Source organism: Camellia sinensis, chromosome 15 (assembly GCF_055761805.1).
Source record: "Camellia sinensis isolate YWXY chromosome 15, ASM5576180v1, whole genome shotgun sequence".
Classification (NCBI taxonomy): domain Eukaryota; kingdom Viridiplantae; phylum Streptophyta; class Magnoliopsida; order Ericales; family Theaceae; genus Camellia; species Camellia sinensis.
In genome coordinates, this window is record NC_138975.1 from 20,475,162 (window position 1) to 20,491,163 (window position 16,002).

General features: G+C 31.4%; 2 protein-coding genes across 2 annotated transcripts; one reads left to right on the forward strand and one right to left on the reverse strand.

Moving 5' to 3' along the window:
- Nucleotides 1–1,769: 1,769 nt before the first annotated feature.
- Nucleotides 1,770–3,329, forward strand: LOC114300398 (protein FAR1-RELATED SEQUENCE 6-like). The gene is made up of 2 exons (XM_082908071.1): nucleotides 1,770–2,930; nucleotides 3,192–3,329. Exons 1-2 carry the CDS (start codon nucleotides 1,770–1,772, stop codon nucleotides 3,327–3,329), a joined length of 1,299 nt encoding a protein of 432 aa, XP_082764197.1.
- A 10,621-nt stretch (nucleotides 3,330–13,950) lies between these two features.
- LOC114296991 (dehydration-responsive element-binding protein 3) lies at nucleotides 13,951–15,286 on the reverse strand. Its single transcript, XM_028241321.2, has one exon. It carries the CDS (start codon nucleotides 15,206–15,208, stop codon nucleotides 14,336–14,338), a length of 873 nt encoding a protein of 290 aa, XP_028097122.2. The 5' UTR covers nucleotides 15,209–15,286; the 3' UTR covers nucleotides 13,951–14,335.
- Nucleotides 15,287–16,002: the final 716 nt, after the last annotated feature.

Here is a 16,002-nt window from a genome sequence, read left to right on the forward strand (position 1 = left end):
AAAAATCAATTTCATATGCTAATCTTTCAGTTATTTGCTAATTCTGAAATCTGAAATATAATCTGTAAACTATAATCAATTTGTTATTTTGGACAAGAGTTATGTTTTTTAGGTAAATCTGTTAGCTGTGGACAAATCTGTTAACTGATCTGACTAACTTGGCTACACTAGATTGACATAGTGAAACATCACCGTTAGTGAGTTGGCTCTAGGTGGTAATCATCACTGAGTTCCTACAAGAGCAAACCCCTTCACAGATTAAAATAAAGATAATAAAAATATACATGAAAAAAGTGGGGGCCTCCATTTTCTTGGATCCCTTCTGTATAGAATTGCAATTACTGAGTGTGAAATGAAGTTTCGTCCACTATTACCTTGCATTGATAGTGCATATTGGAACTCCACTCTTCCAACTCCGGCACTCTGTTTGGTTACAGTCCGTGGCCCTCCAGCCAAGAAAGGCATGCTTGGTAGCAAAAAGATAATCTGGGCATTATGCTCAACTAGAATATGCGTGAAATTGTATCCCTCAACATTTTATTTATGGATTTTCTGCAACCATAGCACCATTTTAACCAAATACAATTTATATAATTTTTATGAGTAATTGTGCTCAATTGTGGTAGCAAACTTCATAATCTGTAATTTGTAAGCTTGGTAGCAAACTTCATAAGCTTGGTAGCAAACTTCATATAATTTTCATAATCTGTAAACTGTGTAGTTCCATAATCTGTAAATAGTTTATATAAAATCTGAAATATGAAGTTTAGTTCCATAATCTGTAATGATATTTGTTTAATTGTTATTTCAGTACGCAAAGTGGAGAAATGGAGGTTGATTCAAATGTTGAAGGTGAGAATCCTTTAATAAATGAGGGCGAACACGTTGAAGAACCTAAAAAGGGTATGTGTTTTAGCTCAAGGGAAGAGGTGTACACATTTTATGGCATATATGCTAAGCATGTCGGATTTTCTATAGCTTATAGAGCACAACATTTTGGAGATGATGGGCAATTGCTAAACTTTGCAATTGAATGTTCTCGAGCGGGGTAGAGAAGAAAGACATCAGAAGTCAACCCTCTGAAGCCATGTTTGTCCACAAAAATTGGTTGCACAGCAAGGGTACGAGGTAGTGTACAAAAGGATGGGAGATATAAACTAACCACAGTTAACCTTGAGCATAATCATGATTTGATTCCCGCCGACTCACGTCATTTTGCAATGAATAAGAAAATTCTTACTCCTGTGAAGAGAAGATTAGAAATTAATGATGAAGCACGGATTGGGGTGTCTAAGAACTTTCATTCAATGGTTGTCGAAGTAGGGGGATACGAGTCATTGACATTTGACGAGCGAGATGTAAGAAATTACATTGAGAGAGCTAGAAGGTTGAGGCTTGGGGAAGGTGATGCCGAATCACTTCAAAGTTATTTTATGAGGATGCAAGCACATAGTGAGAGATTCTTTTATGTGATTGATGTTGATGAGGAGTTTCGCATTAGAAACTTGTTTTGGGCTGATGCAAGGAGTCGGGCGACTTATGAAGCATTTGGAGATGTCGTTTCATTTGACACAACTTATTTGACGAACAAATATGACATGCCATTTGTTCTATTCGTCGGAGTTAATCACCATGGTCAGTCCATTTTGCTTGGTTGTGGATTGTTGTCTAGTGAAGACACTAACACATTTGTTTAGCTATTCAAGTCATGGTTAAGTTGCATATCAAATCATCCGCCAAAAGCTATCATAACTGATCAGTGTAGAGCTATGCAAAATGCTATAGAAATTGTGTTTCCACAAGCTCGACATCGGTGGTGCTTATGGCATATCATGAAGAAAATTCCGGAGAAGTTGAAAGGATATGCTCAATATGAAGCCATAAAATTGGCTATGCAAAATGCAGTTTATGACTGTTTGACAAGAGCTGAATTTGAGAGTAAATGGGAAGAGATTCTTGCAACATTCAATCTTTATGATAATGAGTGGTTGGGGGTACTATATGATGAGCGGAATCGATGGGTACCTGTTTATGTTAAAGACATTTTTTGTGCTGGCATGTCAACTACACAACAAAGTGAAAGTATGAATGCGTTTTTTGATGGATATGTAAATCCAAAACCTACATTGAAGCAATTCGTTGAACAATATGACAATGCCTTGAGAAATAAGGTAGAGAAAGAGAAGAAAGCAGACTTCAAGTCTCGACACAAATTATTTGATTGCCTAACTATATACGGGTTTGAGAAGCAATTTCAGCAAGCCTACACCAATGCGAAATTCAAAGAAGTTCAAGGAGAGATGAAGAGATTAGTTTACTGTCAGGCGGTGATTGTGAAAGAGGAGGGATCAATTTGTACATATAATGTCCAAGAAGCAATAGTAGTTTCTGAGAAGATGAAGCATGTGGACTTTGTTGTCTATTTTAATTCAACTGAATGTGAAGTTCAATGCATATGTCGGTTGTTTGAGTTTAGAGGCATTATGTACGCTCACTCACTCGCTGTGCTTGTCAGAAGATGCATAAATGAGGTGCCAAGTAAATACATTTTGCCCCGGTGGAGAAAAGATGTGGATAGAGAATACGCATGCATCAAAACCACATATACCGGCTTTGGGAATGACTTCAATGCAAGTAGCTATGAGAGGATGAACAAAAAATTGATTTCCATTGTACAACTTGCTGGTAACTGTGAAGGCAAAACTAGAATTGTAGACCTTGGGTTGGATAAAATCAAGGAGAGAGTCATGAAAGAAGAATCCGGTGATGGGAGTAATTTACCATGTTCAACAAGAAGTCCGATTCACACCGGTTCTACACAAGGAGGTACTAGTAGGAAGGTGATTAGTCCTTTGGTTGCTCGGCGAAGAGGTCGTCCAGTTACGAAACGGAAGGTTTCCAAAGTAGATCAAATTGTTAATCGGTTCAAGGCAACAGCAAAAAAACAAACAAAAGCAAAGGTAAATTGTGTGTGTTTTTTTTGACAAAGTATATTGAAGCTCAAGCTCAAGCTCAAGCTCAAACACCGTATTATCTTTATATGGTTGGCACAAAAAATAGTATGTATGTACCGGTACGTGTTCCAAAGAGGCCTTCATGTACTTTTACAAAGTGTATTCGAAAGAGTACTTCTTGTACTTTTGCATCTTTATATTGTTCTAACATGTACTTTTTGCAATGAATTGTCATAGGTGGCCCATGGTATTGGAGGCACATCTCTTATTCCATCGGACTTCATAAGTGGCACACAGGGAAGTTTGATGAGTGCTCCAACTCAGATTTATGGTTCTGCATCGGGAAACTTGGATTTTACAGACTTGTTTGACTAGTTTCTATGTATTCCAACTGTTTGTTTTTGAGATTGGAAATTATGTAGTCTATTATCATGAGTTTCAAACTTTGATGTTGAGAAGATTGGATATTATGTAGTCTACTATTATGAGTTTCACACTTTGTTATTTAATATACAATGTTTATTTAGCATGTTCAATTTACCATGTTCAATAGTTTACTTGTATTCAACAATAGTTACCTTGTATTCAACAGTTTCCTATATTTAACAATGTCCATTCAATGAGTATTGAAGAAAGTGTACAAATTTGAACAAGCCATTTTCCATTCCACTAACAACAAAAGAGGTACAATAAGTAGGTTCAAATACACAACAAAACATGACTTCCTCCAAAACATCACAAAAGTATTAAGTTTACTTCAACTTGTACATTGACGTCTACTTCTACTTATTACATATTTATAAGTTTAAAGGCACCAATTACAAACAACACGGACAACATATATATCAACTTTTGCATCTTTGTGTTCTGAATTCGAAGTTGTTCCGTCAGCTGTATTTGTTGTTCGGTCATAGCTTGAAGTCGTTCGATCATAACTTGTTCGCCAACAGTTGGGACTTCGTCTGTTTGAATTTGATGACCTCCATATTCTGGATTCGTAGGTAAACACCATTCGATAAAACCACAAACATTACAATAGTAGAATAACTTGTTCTTGTTTTGCTCGGTTTGTGATATTTTGATGGTGGCCTTTTTGTTACATATACGACAAATTCTGTTCACGTATGTCAACCAACCTGAGCTACTGCCACTGACACTTGAAGTTGACATCTGCAAAGAGGGACAAATAGCAAGTTAAGTTAAGTTAATAAGTTAAGTTAATGAATAATAAGTTAAGTTAACTTAATAAGTTAAGTTACAATTATAAGGAGTCCTGTAGCAACCAAAATATAAGCTTATCAACCAAAATCCACTTAGAGTAAGCAATATGAATTTTATTAGCCAGGCCCATTCTATAACTGTAGGAGTTCAGTTGGTGTTGGTACCAACATAATACTTCAAGTTGAGGAAACCATTTCACATTCTGAAGTTCAGTTTTCCTTTATGTACTATTTACTCACTGATAAAACAAAAATTTCAAATATATATATTCAAATGATCTTATAATTTAGCAATTAAAAATAATACATAAAGGGAGGAAATTTCTATATACAGAAGATGAATGCTGAAGGTGCAGCTTTACAAGGCTCTGGATGACAAGGTTCAGTTTTTTATTTACATTCTTATATATGACAGTGGCTTGGTGTGGACAAAGAACTGAAGAAGCTTGTGGTTGAGACCACTGCAAATCAGGTAACACTCTGCAGAGATTGCCATCAAGTCATTCCATAATGATCAATCCTAGGTTTGCTCTCTTAGATGGATTCCCACTCTTCACTTGTAGAGGTCACTGATGCTGATATATGTGTGTTAAGTACAAGTTTGCTTTTAGACTAATGCTACTTGTCTTATTCCTCCCTTGTTTTGAAAGGAATTCTGCAATAATGAAAACTTCTTATGCATTAGAGAAACTAGAGCTCATTATGCTTTTTATTATAACTGGTTACTCATTATGCTTTTTATTATAACTGGTTACTTATTATTTATTATAATTTTGTAATTATTATTGTTTAATCATATTTTTAATGGCTTGAATTATTTGTTACAGGACCCACTGGTTTTCATAATTGATTATAAGCAACAGAAATGACAAGTCGAAATTTTGCACCTTCAGCAATTGCTTATAATCAAAGCATTCACCTTATGTACCTTCAGCATTAACTATTAAAGCATATTAAAAGGTAAGCCATATAATGGGCATTGACTATTAAACCATCTTCTGGTGCATAGAAATTGAACCAATTGAACCAATTATGCACAGAAATTTCTGTATAATCAAGACGAATCCTGAAATTGATTTAATGAAGAAATTATGCACTGGAGAAATTGAACCAATTCAAAAAGGTAAATGATTAGATTAAACATTTCGTTGGGGAATTTCATCGAACACGTTTAAGGCAATGTAAGACTCCAACTGAAAAGGCCACAATTCGTAAATGAAAATGCCACAATTCCCAAATCAAAAGGAAATTTCACAGATAATACATACAAATTTCACAGATAATAAATGAAATTTCACAAATTTCCCAAATGCCACAATTCATCGAACAAGAAATAGATATATATATATATATATATACGCAGATATACATATAGTTGAAGTGAAGGGAAGGGGAGACAGAGAGATTCCACAATTCATCGAACAGGAAATAGATAGATAGATAGATAGATATATATATATACGCAGATATACATACAGTTGAAGTGAAGGGAAGGAGAGACAGAGAGATTCGCGAGTGAAGGGAGGGAACGAGCTGTCGGTGTCGGAGTGAAGGGAAGGAGTGGTCACCGGCGTCGGAGTGGGAGTCAGGCGTCGGAGTGGGGGGCAGTAGCAACTCAGATTTATGGTTCTGTTACCGTTGTTTGAGAGGGGAGGGGGGAAAATTTCAAATGAAATGTGAACCTGTTGTTTGGGTCTTGTAAACACAGTCACGTGACTATCACGTGAGTGCCACCTCACTGGGGGTCACTAGGTGTCAGGGTAACTGGGGGTATGAAGCATTTTTGAATTTAAAATAAAAATATTGTAGATGGCAAAAATTTTATCCTCAATCATACCTCGAAAGTAAATAAATTGAAAAAATTAATTATTTGCAAACTAGAAAATGAATATTTATATATATATATATATATATATATTTACTTTTATTTTCTAATTATCAATTTTTAACATGAGAAAAATTGTACCAAACTAGCCCTTTATGCAATAATCGACCAAGGATTCTGATGGGGTTTCTGAAAGCCCTAAGAAAATGAGAGCAGTGGAGGACCCATGAGACCTAACCTCTGGCATGTGAATTCAATTTGAAAACCAGGTCAGGTCACTCTCACTCACTCACTCAAAGCTAGGGTTTTCATGATATTATTATGAATTTTTGCTTAGATTCCATTTTTGGACTATAATATATAGGTCAGGTTCACGACACCTAAGCCACCAACCTTCTGTTATTAGCCAAAACTAAGGGTCTTAAGAGACCTAACCACTGCAGTCTTACCTCTCTCTTCCACACCAAAAGCAAAAGGAGGGACCATCTGCCAGTTCAACTGCAATTAAAAGCCCCATCATGGCGACCCCTGTGTAGGGCAATTACCAATACCCTCTCATTGCACAAGGTGTTCATCCTTCTAGGCTTCACTTGGCACTATCAAGTCTTCCCAACCACATCAATTTTTAGATTTTTTGTATGGTCCCCAAGTTGTGCTTTGGGGCATATGCCCTAATCAATCTCATCAGTTGATTTGGATAGACAAAATGAGGTAGTTTTTGACATTTTTGAGGGGAAAAAAAGAAAAAGAAAGAATATACTTGCCGCTAGAATTGATAATACGTATGGTAGGATTAATGTGACCAAACTAAATTGTGAAGTAAGGATATTTTAGAATTTCTGCACTTGTGTCATGTTATCTAATTTCTATTATTCATAGCTGAGTGGGATACAATTATCCTGATAATGAGTTTGGCCAAATTGACTCTTAAATCTTGAAATTGGGTGAATGATTATGGAAATAGTATTGAGATATGAGATTTTTGAAGCTCTTTGGATATATGTATTGCGATTGATAAATGTTGAGATTGTGAAAATTGTGACATTGGAGAAATCTTTTGGTTGTTGATATTATTAATGTTGTTGTGGATTGAGCAAACCTTAGGAAAAATCTATTTGAAAATGCATCGTGTGCATCATAATTTCTCATGTGATTTTGCCATCTTGTGGATGTTTGGAAAATGTCAAAGGGATAAATAGCGTATGAGTACGGATACTTGAATCGGGTTTCGAGAATTGTGTTGTGTGTTATATTTAGTACTCACGTGAGGAGTCAATGTAACGCCCAAAATAATAACAATAGCCCATCACATAACATTCCTTACAATTGAACAATAACATTATATTTTATATTTCATTTATAAACTTGATGATATAAAAAATGACATATGCGATATACATTTATAAGTCCTAAATCCTGAATCTATAGCATATATGACATGGATACATGAATTAAAAGAAAAGTAAAATCAAGTAATTATATGCTCTAATAACTACATCTTTTCAAATCAATACTTGTGTACATCAAAATGATAACTCAATACAATTAAAACCTAAGGCTTATACAAAAATAGTTACATCAAATAAACAAAAGAAGCTTATAACTCCAAGTCCTCCCAAGTTATGTCATTGGTGGAGGCACATCATTAGTATCTGAAAGTATATAATGAAAATCACAGTAATTATGTATGTAATCCTAATTTGGAGTGAGTCATATAAATCTTTATATTTTTCGTGTGTACGTTTGATTTATCGTTTCTTATTATTATTTCTATTTATATTTCATGTCTCACCAATCTTTGTTACGTCTATCAATTCCTAACATGGAGATGTGAAAGTGTGTTAGGTAAAAGTGAGGTCAAGTGAAGTATGTATATTTATAGAGAAAATGGATTACATGTGAAACCTCAAACATCTCTCTCTTTTCAATTAACAACCTTTTAATATCTTACCAGTTTAACAAGCGTTTTAACAACTCCATTAAAGTAGATTTTCTATCTATTAATGACCAACCTTCAAACATTTTTCTAGTTCATACATTTTAAATTTTAAATAATTTTTCTAAATACTTGTGAATGCCAAAGAAGAATTTTTTTTTGCAACTAGAAGGATGAATATGTGTGCCAATTAAATCCAAATGGGTTGGAATGAAACATCATTTGTTGATGATTATGAATATTGGCATTGATTAATTAGTCAGTGAAAATCTTATGCATGAAACACACCTATCATTAACTTTGTTAGTCTAAGATTTAATTAGTACATTAATAAAAAGATAATGAAGTTTCATTTGCTGGACCACGATATCATTATCAATTTTTCAACCCACTAGTCTAAATTAATTGCAACGCGTACCATTCTGGTTTGAAATTCTATATAAATTTTCTATCCATATATCAGTTCCCTCAAATTTGTTCATCAAAGTCTTTCAACCACTTTTTCTTCTTTCACCTTTTTAATTATTGTTTTTGTTTTTGTTTTTTTTTTTTTGCCATATAAATTGGCAAGAGGAAAGATTTCTCATTGAATCATTCAAACTACAATAATATACACTCAACAAGGATATATTGTTTGCTTATTAATTTAAGGATAAATTACAAATATATCCCTGAAATTTGCTTAAAATACAGATTGTCCTCTGTGGTCTGAAAAATTACAAATACCCTCTTATTGGAATTTTTTATTTAATAGAATTAAGTAAAAAAATGAAATTCATAATTGCTCTTCTATACAATAATAAATTACCTAAATTATTAATTGAGACATATTTTTAACATCATTAGAAACAATTAATTAACTTGATGATTTATTAATAAAAGGGATGCTTTGTTATGAAATAAGAAGTCTCAGGGGGTGTAATGTAATTTTCAAAATCACAGGAGGTGATTGGTATTTTAATCAAATCTTAAGGGGTGTATTTGTAATTTACCCTTAATTTTAATTAAAGTATCATGAACAACACTTGTTTATATTTCTTCTAGTGAACTGTAAGTTGATGTATAATTGGGACGCACTTGTGGAATTACTAGCAACGGGGTTGAATTCAACTTAACATAAAATTTATTAAAATGAATTATGCATGACAACAGGGTTATGCTTGGATCAAGAATTTGATAGACAAATTTTGCAGAGAAATAGAAAGTGAAAATTTTTCTTCAAATTTCATTCACTTTTTTTTTTTTTCCCCTTCATAAATTCTTATTCAAAATTTAATCCAAACACTACCTAAGTAATTATGCTACCGTGTTTATCTTTTCATTTAAAACTCATCCATCATCTAGACTTATGATTTTCCATGGTTTGTTGAATTATTTTACAATTCACCTCTCAAAGAATTGAATGGGTCTTGAAAGAACTTTCTATCAAATAAATGTGCTATGAACCTTCGGGAGTAGAAGTCAATTAATCTTTCAAGACCTTGGTAAAGAAAATGGGACAAAAACAAAGATAAGTAACAAAAAAAATTATTAGGTATTCATGTGATATCACTTGTGTGATTCTTTCAATAAGTAAAAAATTACAAAATATATTAGACGAGTCATTCATTGTTTCTCTACTATCTAATAAAAGTAAGTCAGCATTATTACTCTTAAAATTTTTCATTACATCATTAATTAAAAATACTTGGCGCAAAACTAAGATTATCATACAACGTCAGATATTGTTTTAGCAGATGAAGATGAAAAAACAATGAAGAAACAAATTCTCAAAGAGAAATAGAATAATATTGATCAGAAGTTATTTTTCCCTAAGACATGCGTCTCTATTTGTAATATACGAAATTCTAACTCAATAAGGAAACAATTAATTAGATTAATTCATTGCCAGAAACAAAAATGATCAAAAATGGTAAATTTAAATTAACTCGAAATTTGAACACTAGAAAACATTAGAAGCAGACCAAAACAGAGGGTACTAAAAACAAAATTTCAAAATAAAATTATTACTGAAACAAAACTTTCCTAAAATGGAAAAATCATTGATTTAATGGCTTAAATGAAAGAATTTGGCTATGGCAATGTCTTTCATTTAAAATGTTATTTCCGATCAAACTATCAAATTTGAAAAGATTATGTGCTTGTCACAAAAGTTATATTTTTGCCCTCAATTTGACTTCTTTATCTTTTGCCTATCTAATTGTTTTAAGAATTCTTTAATTACTTGTTTTACATCAGTACCAAAAGTTAAAAATTGATAATCAATAATAAAAACTTAAAGCACCCCTTCTCATTTTTCTTAATAATTAATTTTTTTTGTAAAAAAAAATTTAAACTATTTCTACCACATACATAAGCAAAAACTATACGGAACACTTTGGCATAAATTTAGGCCAAGTTTGGAAACTTGTAAAAAAGTCAAAAAGCTAAAAAGTTATTCAAAAAGTTAAAAAGTTAACACTATTCACCAAAAGTCAACAATTACGGCTGCACAACTTCCAATTTGAATTTTTCCCTACAAATCAATTTTTACAATTTTTTATTACACATTTTTCCATAAAAAGTCAAAAAGTTAACCCAAACATCCATATTTTCAACCTTAATTTTTTAGTCTAAAAAGACAAAAAAATACACTTATTTAGAACACCCCAAACAACCACATATAAATGACTTTATAAACTACACCAAAACCCACATAACTTTGCTTTGCACCATTGTTCAAAGATATTAGGTGCATGGGGTCATAGCAAAAGCAACTATTGAAAAGGCTATGCGACTTGATACTAATTAATTAATCATAACATTTTTTTTTGTAATTAAATCATAACATATTAATGTCATTTTCATAATTTCTTGACTTTCAGACACTCAAAAAGAAAAGGGAAAGCGTACCATATGTATTTTCAGTGGCGCACTTTAGAGAATATGTGGTGTTTGAAACTTGAAAACATGTCATGCTCTCAAGTTCAACGGCATTGTTTTCCTCTTCTTTTTGTTTTTTTGTTTTTTTTTTTGTTTTTTTTTGCAGGCTTAACTTTTTAAGTTGGATCCAACATCATCAACGGCTACATCACAGTAACACATTAGGGAAAGTACAACGAAATGTTCAAATCAACAACAAACACACCCAAAAATAAAAATAAAAAAAATAAGTTAATTGAAATTACAAAAATGATTTGGAGCTTTAATTGTAGAGCTCTAAACATATGAGTCCTACCTGTGATGTGATGTGTGTATCTGTGTTTTAATTTTTTTTTTTCCTGCCACATTCTTAGAGCTCACAAATTAGAATTCTGTATCATTGCTCTTGAAATTATAATATGCATTAAGCTTTTCTCATATTCACATCTCAACATAATTCGGACCGTTCAGATTTTAAAATTTGTTGAGTTGAATATTCATGCAAAAAAACTAAAGATGATCTGACGTTTGTAATTTATATTACAAAAAATGGATGGTTATTTTTAAAATTATATTTGTCGTCCATTTTTTTAAAACAAATATGATTCAAACATATAGTTATTAATGTCCAATTATTGTATAAATATTTTACTCAACGAATCCAAAAAAGTAAACGATTCAGATCATCAGAATCGGTTTTAAAATCAGTCTAACAAGTCTAAATGCTTTCGTCAAGTTGAGATGACAACTTGAAAGAAACCAAACCCTTAGAGTAATGTTAAGAATACAAAATTTTCTATCAAATGAATAACCAAATGTCTCACATGAGTATGAAATGTATAGCATTTCCCGCTTATAATATTAAGTCAGCTCTTCAATGTTTAATTAGCTGCTATTAATTAATGGGTTCCGCTAACAATTAATCACCAATTTTCACAAATTAAAAATAATAATTATTCATTGGATTTTTGTTAACAACCAAATAATGCCATATACCAACATTTTTCTTAATTATTTGTCTACATTTTCATAGCATTTCTGTATTTACTCACCTCTTGAGAAACTATTTCTCTACTCTAACAACTAGTAGATTGTGTTTAGATATTGATTTGCAAATGAATTTATGAATATAAATAAATAAAAAAAGCTTCGTTTTACATTTCCTTTTTCTTTTTTTTTCAAATCTAAAATCTAAACACAATATTAGCAATGGATTGTTCAAAATTAAAAAAGTTTCTCTTTCGTTCTCCTTATTTTTTTCTATGCTTTTTGAAAAATCTTACCTCTTTTCATTAGAAAAACTAAGAACAAACATTGGTTGTTATAAATAATTATGTAATAATTAATACGATAGTTTATATTTTAATCAAGTGACAAAACTCATGGAAGATGAAGATCACATTATTTATACACCTCAATCAAATATCTCTAAAATTTTATGAGTAATGATTCATCCCCCTTTTCCCCCACCCCCTTTGACCCCCTCTCTCTCTCATTGGTTACCTTTTCTTTTTCTTTTTCTTTTTTTTCCTGCTCCACCAATCACTCCCTGCCACGTGGCAAAGGGGGGTGAGGGGGTGACCCCCAAAAGGGGGTCCCAAGCATTATTCAAATTTTATAATGTTTTGGTTAGTCCTATACTAAACTTGGAAATGTTGTTGAAGTGTAGTGTAGAAAGGTTAAAGCATTGAAGGATGACACTGTTTTTTTAATTTGACTTTGTGAAATAAACATTTTCATCAACACGAAATGCCAGCTTTTTAAACTCACAATGGTTACACAACAACAACAACAACAATTACTCTGGTTAGTTTTGAATTTTTGCAAAAATAATTTTTAAATTTTTTTATTTTCATATTTTGTTGTGTTAATGATTTTTTTTTTTGTATTTTAATCAGATTGTTATTTTTTTAGATGCACCTAATTCAAATGTACTTAAAATGAAGAAAATTTAAAAAGAATTCAATAAATATATAAAATATACTGATTTATTGTATTTGCTAAAAAAAATTTAATAATTTTTGTACTTTTTAAATATATCTAAATTAAGTAGATCCAAATTTTTTTAAATAATTAAAATATTTAAAGAAATTACTGCAAATAAAAAAATGCGAATTAAAAACTCCAAAACTTGCAATGTTCACATTTTGTTTATCATGTGTTGTGTTAACACATGAGTGTAAGACTAATTCAGCTAATAAAATTTATTTATTTATTTTATTTTATTTTTATAATCAGGTGTTTGGATCAATTTATGCATATATCAACTAATTTCGAGAGATCAATCCCATCGTACACTTACTGGGGCCCATTTAAAACTAGAGTAGCATATGATATGATAAATAATATATGTTACGCAAATGTAATCATTATAACATAATTGATCAATGAAAAATGATTAGTAAAACTCATTTAAAATGATATAAGAGTGACGCTTACTATAATATCACACTAAACATAAAATATTTTTTTCACAAATATTTTTACAATTATGAATCAATGTTAATATTTTATTTTTAATTTCAAAACATTGAATATAAACGAGTTATCATTATGTATAATTTTTTTTTGTATATAAATCTTATTTGTTTATCATTAAGCATGACATAATTAAATAAAGAGGTTTAAAGTATTAGCCAAAATAAAATTTAAAAAAAAGAAGAGAATCGAATAATTACCAGTAGTCTCGAAATAATACACTCTTTTTGGTTTCAGTTTTAAGAATTCATTTTTTAAAAAATTCTACTTTTTCATTTTTCGTATTTTTTTGTTTTTAATGATTTTTTTTTAATATTTTAAGTAATTTTTTTAAAATTATTTTTAAACACATCTAAACATAAATACACTTAAAAGGTTTTATGTTTGTGTTTAAAAAATTCACTAAATACTAAAAATACAAAAAAAATATTAAAAATTTAGTATATTTTTCATATTTTTGTGTATTTATCAATTTTTTAAAAATATTTTTTTTACAAATATTTTACTATTTAAATACATCTAGATAAGGTGCATCTAAAAAAGTAAAAAAATTACTTAAAATTTTAAAAATATTCACTAAAACAAAAAAATACGAAAAACAAAAAATTCAATTATCAAAAAACTAAATTCAAAAAATTAAAAATAAACAGACTCTTGCTATATTAATAAGTCTATTGAATGAGATACAAGTTCATCCAAAATACAAAAAAGAGCTATTAATAGTTCAAGCTAAAATCTTACACTGTTATTCTGTATATATACATGTATTACAAATGCACTACAATTGACAAAAACTATATAATGATATATTCTAATCCTAATTTTTTCTATTATCTTATTTTAAGGCAAATATGATTATTAAATTATGTATATAAAATTTAAGATACAATTCAATAATCGAGAATGCATTAAAATAAATTTAATACATTCTAAATAATTAAATTACGTACTTAAATTTTAAAACATAATTCAATAATTGCAAACCATACAAAATTTTAAAAATAGAGAAAACAATTAAGCATCAAGCATCCCATGTCAAACTCTCAAAGCTGCTTGGAATCATGCTCTCATCCACCGCCGTCTGATCAGAATAAAACCCAAAAAAGTCAAAATCATGCACTCTCCAAGGCGAAAACAACCACCCATCCACTGAGTCAACAAGTTGTAACTCGGCCCTCGACCCGGCCGAGTCAAAACTCCCTTCCAAACTCGGCAACTCAATTATCTCATCCAGTTCTTCAGTCGTCGTCATTGTCGTCGACACATTCGACGACAATGAAGAACATGATGGACTAATAAGCTCCATAGTAGCAGCTTTCGCCGCCGCAGACTGAACATCGCGAGGCGAGAGCGAGGCGGGGCGGGGGAGCGAGTCAGCGAGTTGAGGGAAATTGAGAATCGCTGAGTTGCCTTTGATGCTTCGAGCGGCTACATCGTGTGCTCGAGCGGCCATTTCAGGGGTAGAGTAAGTGCCGAGCCAAATGCGTGATTTCTTGCGAGGCTGTCGAATCTCAGAGACCCATTTGCCCCAACTTCTCATTCGAACTCCTCTGTAAACTGGGTTTTTGTTACTACTATTACTCTCTCTTGTTCTCTTGGGTCTCTTCTTCTCTTCTTGTTCTGGTTTTGGTTCTGGGTTTTTCTGAGTTTTGGGTTCTAACTGAGTTGACTCAGATGAAGATGACGAAGTTGATGAGTTGGTGATGCTTTCAGCTTCTGAACTTTGTGGTTCAGCCATTGGAGCAGAGGACTCTGAATTGCGAAGAGGAAGAGGGGTTTTGGGGGTGTTTGGGTAAGAGAGAATGTGGGATTTGAAGCATAAATGGGAAAAGAAAGTGCAAGAAAGAGACAAAGAAGAAGGAAGAGACCCGTTGGAGAGAGAAAGAGACTTCATTATGATGTGATATAATATGAAATGAAGCTTTTATGGAGATAGATTGAAGAAGGTTGAGCGCCCCCTTCATCATGGAAAATTATAGAATGTTTTCGAATATTAGGTATCTGTATTTTTTAGGGCAAATTACATATACACCCCTCGAGGTTTGGCTAAATTACAGATGCCCCTGAGGTTTGAGAAATTACGAATTTCCCCCTGAATGCTATATTTGCATAAGAAATTAGGGGGTAATTTGTTATGAAATATAAACCTCAGGGGGCAAATTGTTATGAAAATACAAACCTCAGGGGGCGGGATGTAATTTCCGAAACCTCAGGGGTATCTGTAATTTAGCCATACCTTGAGGGCTATATGTAATTTGCCCTATTTTTTAAGTTTTGTGTAGGATAAATTAAAAAGTTAAAAATTTTAAAAATTATTAAAAAAATTAAAAAATTTATATTATTTAAGGGTAGTTTATGGGAAAAGTTATTAGAGTAAAATTATTATTTTACTCTTTGAATTTAACTATTCAAAAAATTAAAAAATTAAAAGTTAAAAAGTCATATGGGTCAAATGATCATTTTGATTTTATTACAATATTTTATTACACATTTTTTTTTTGTAAAATATCAAAAAATTATTCTAAACATATATTATCAAAAAGTTAAAAAGTGTACTTATACAACACATTCCAAACAACTACTTAATCAATTATTATTTAATATATTTTTCATATTTTTCAATATCTAACACAATATCTTACCTATTTACTTTCTCTATCAATCACAATATTATAAAATATCACCTAT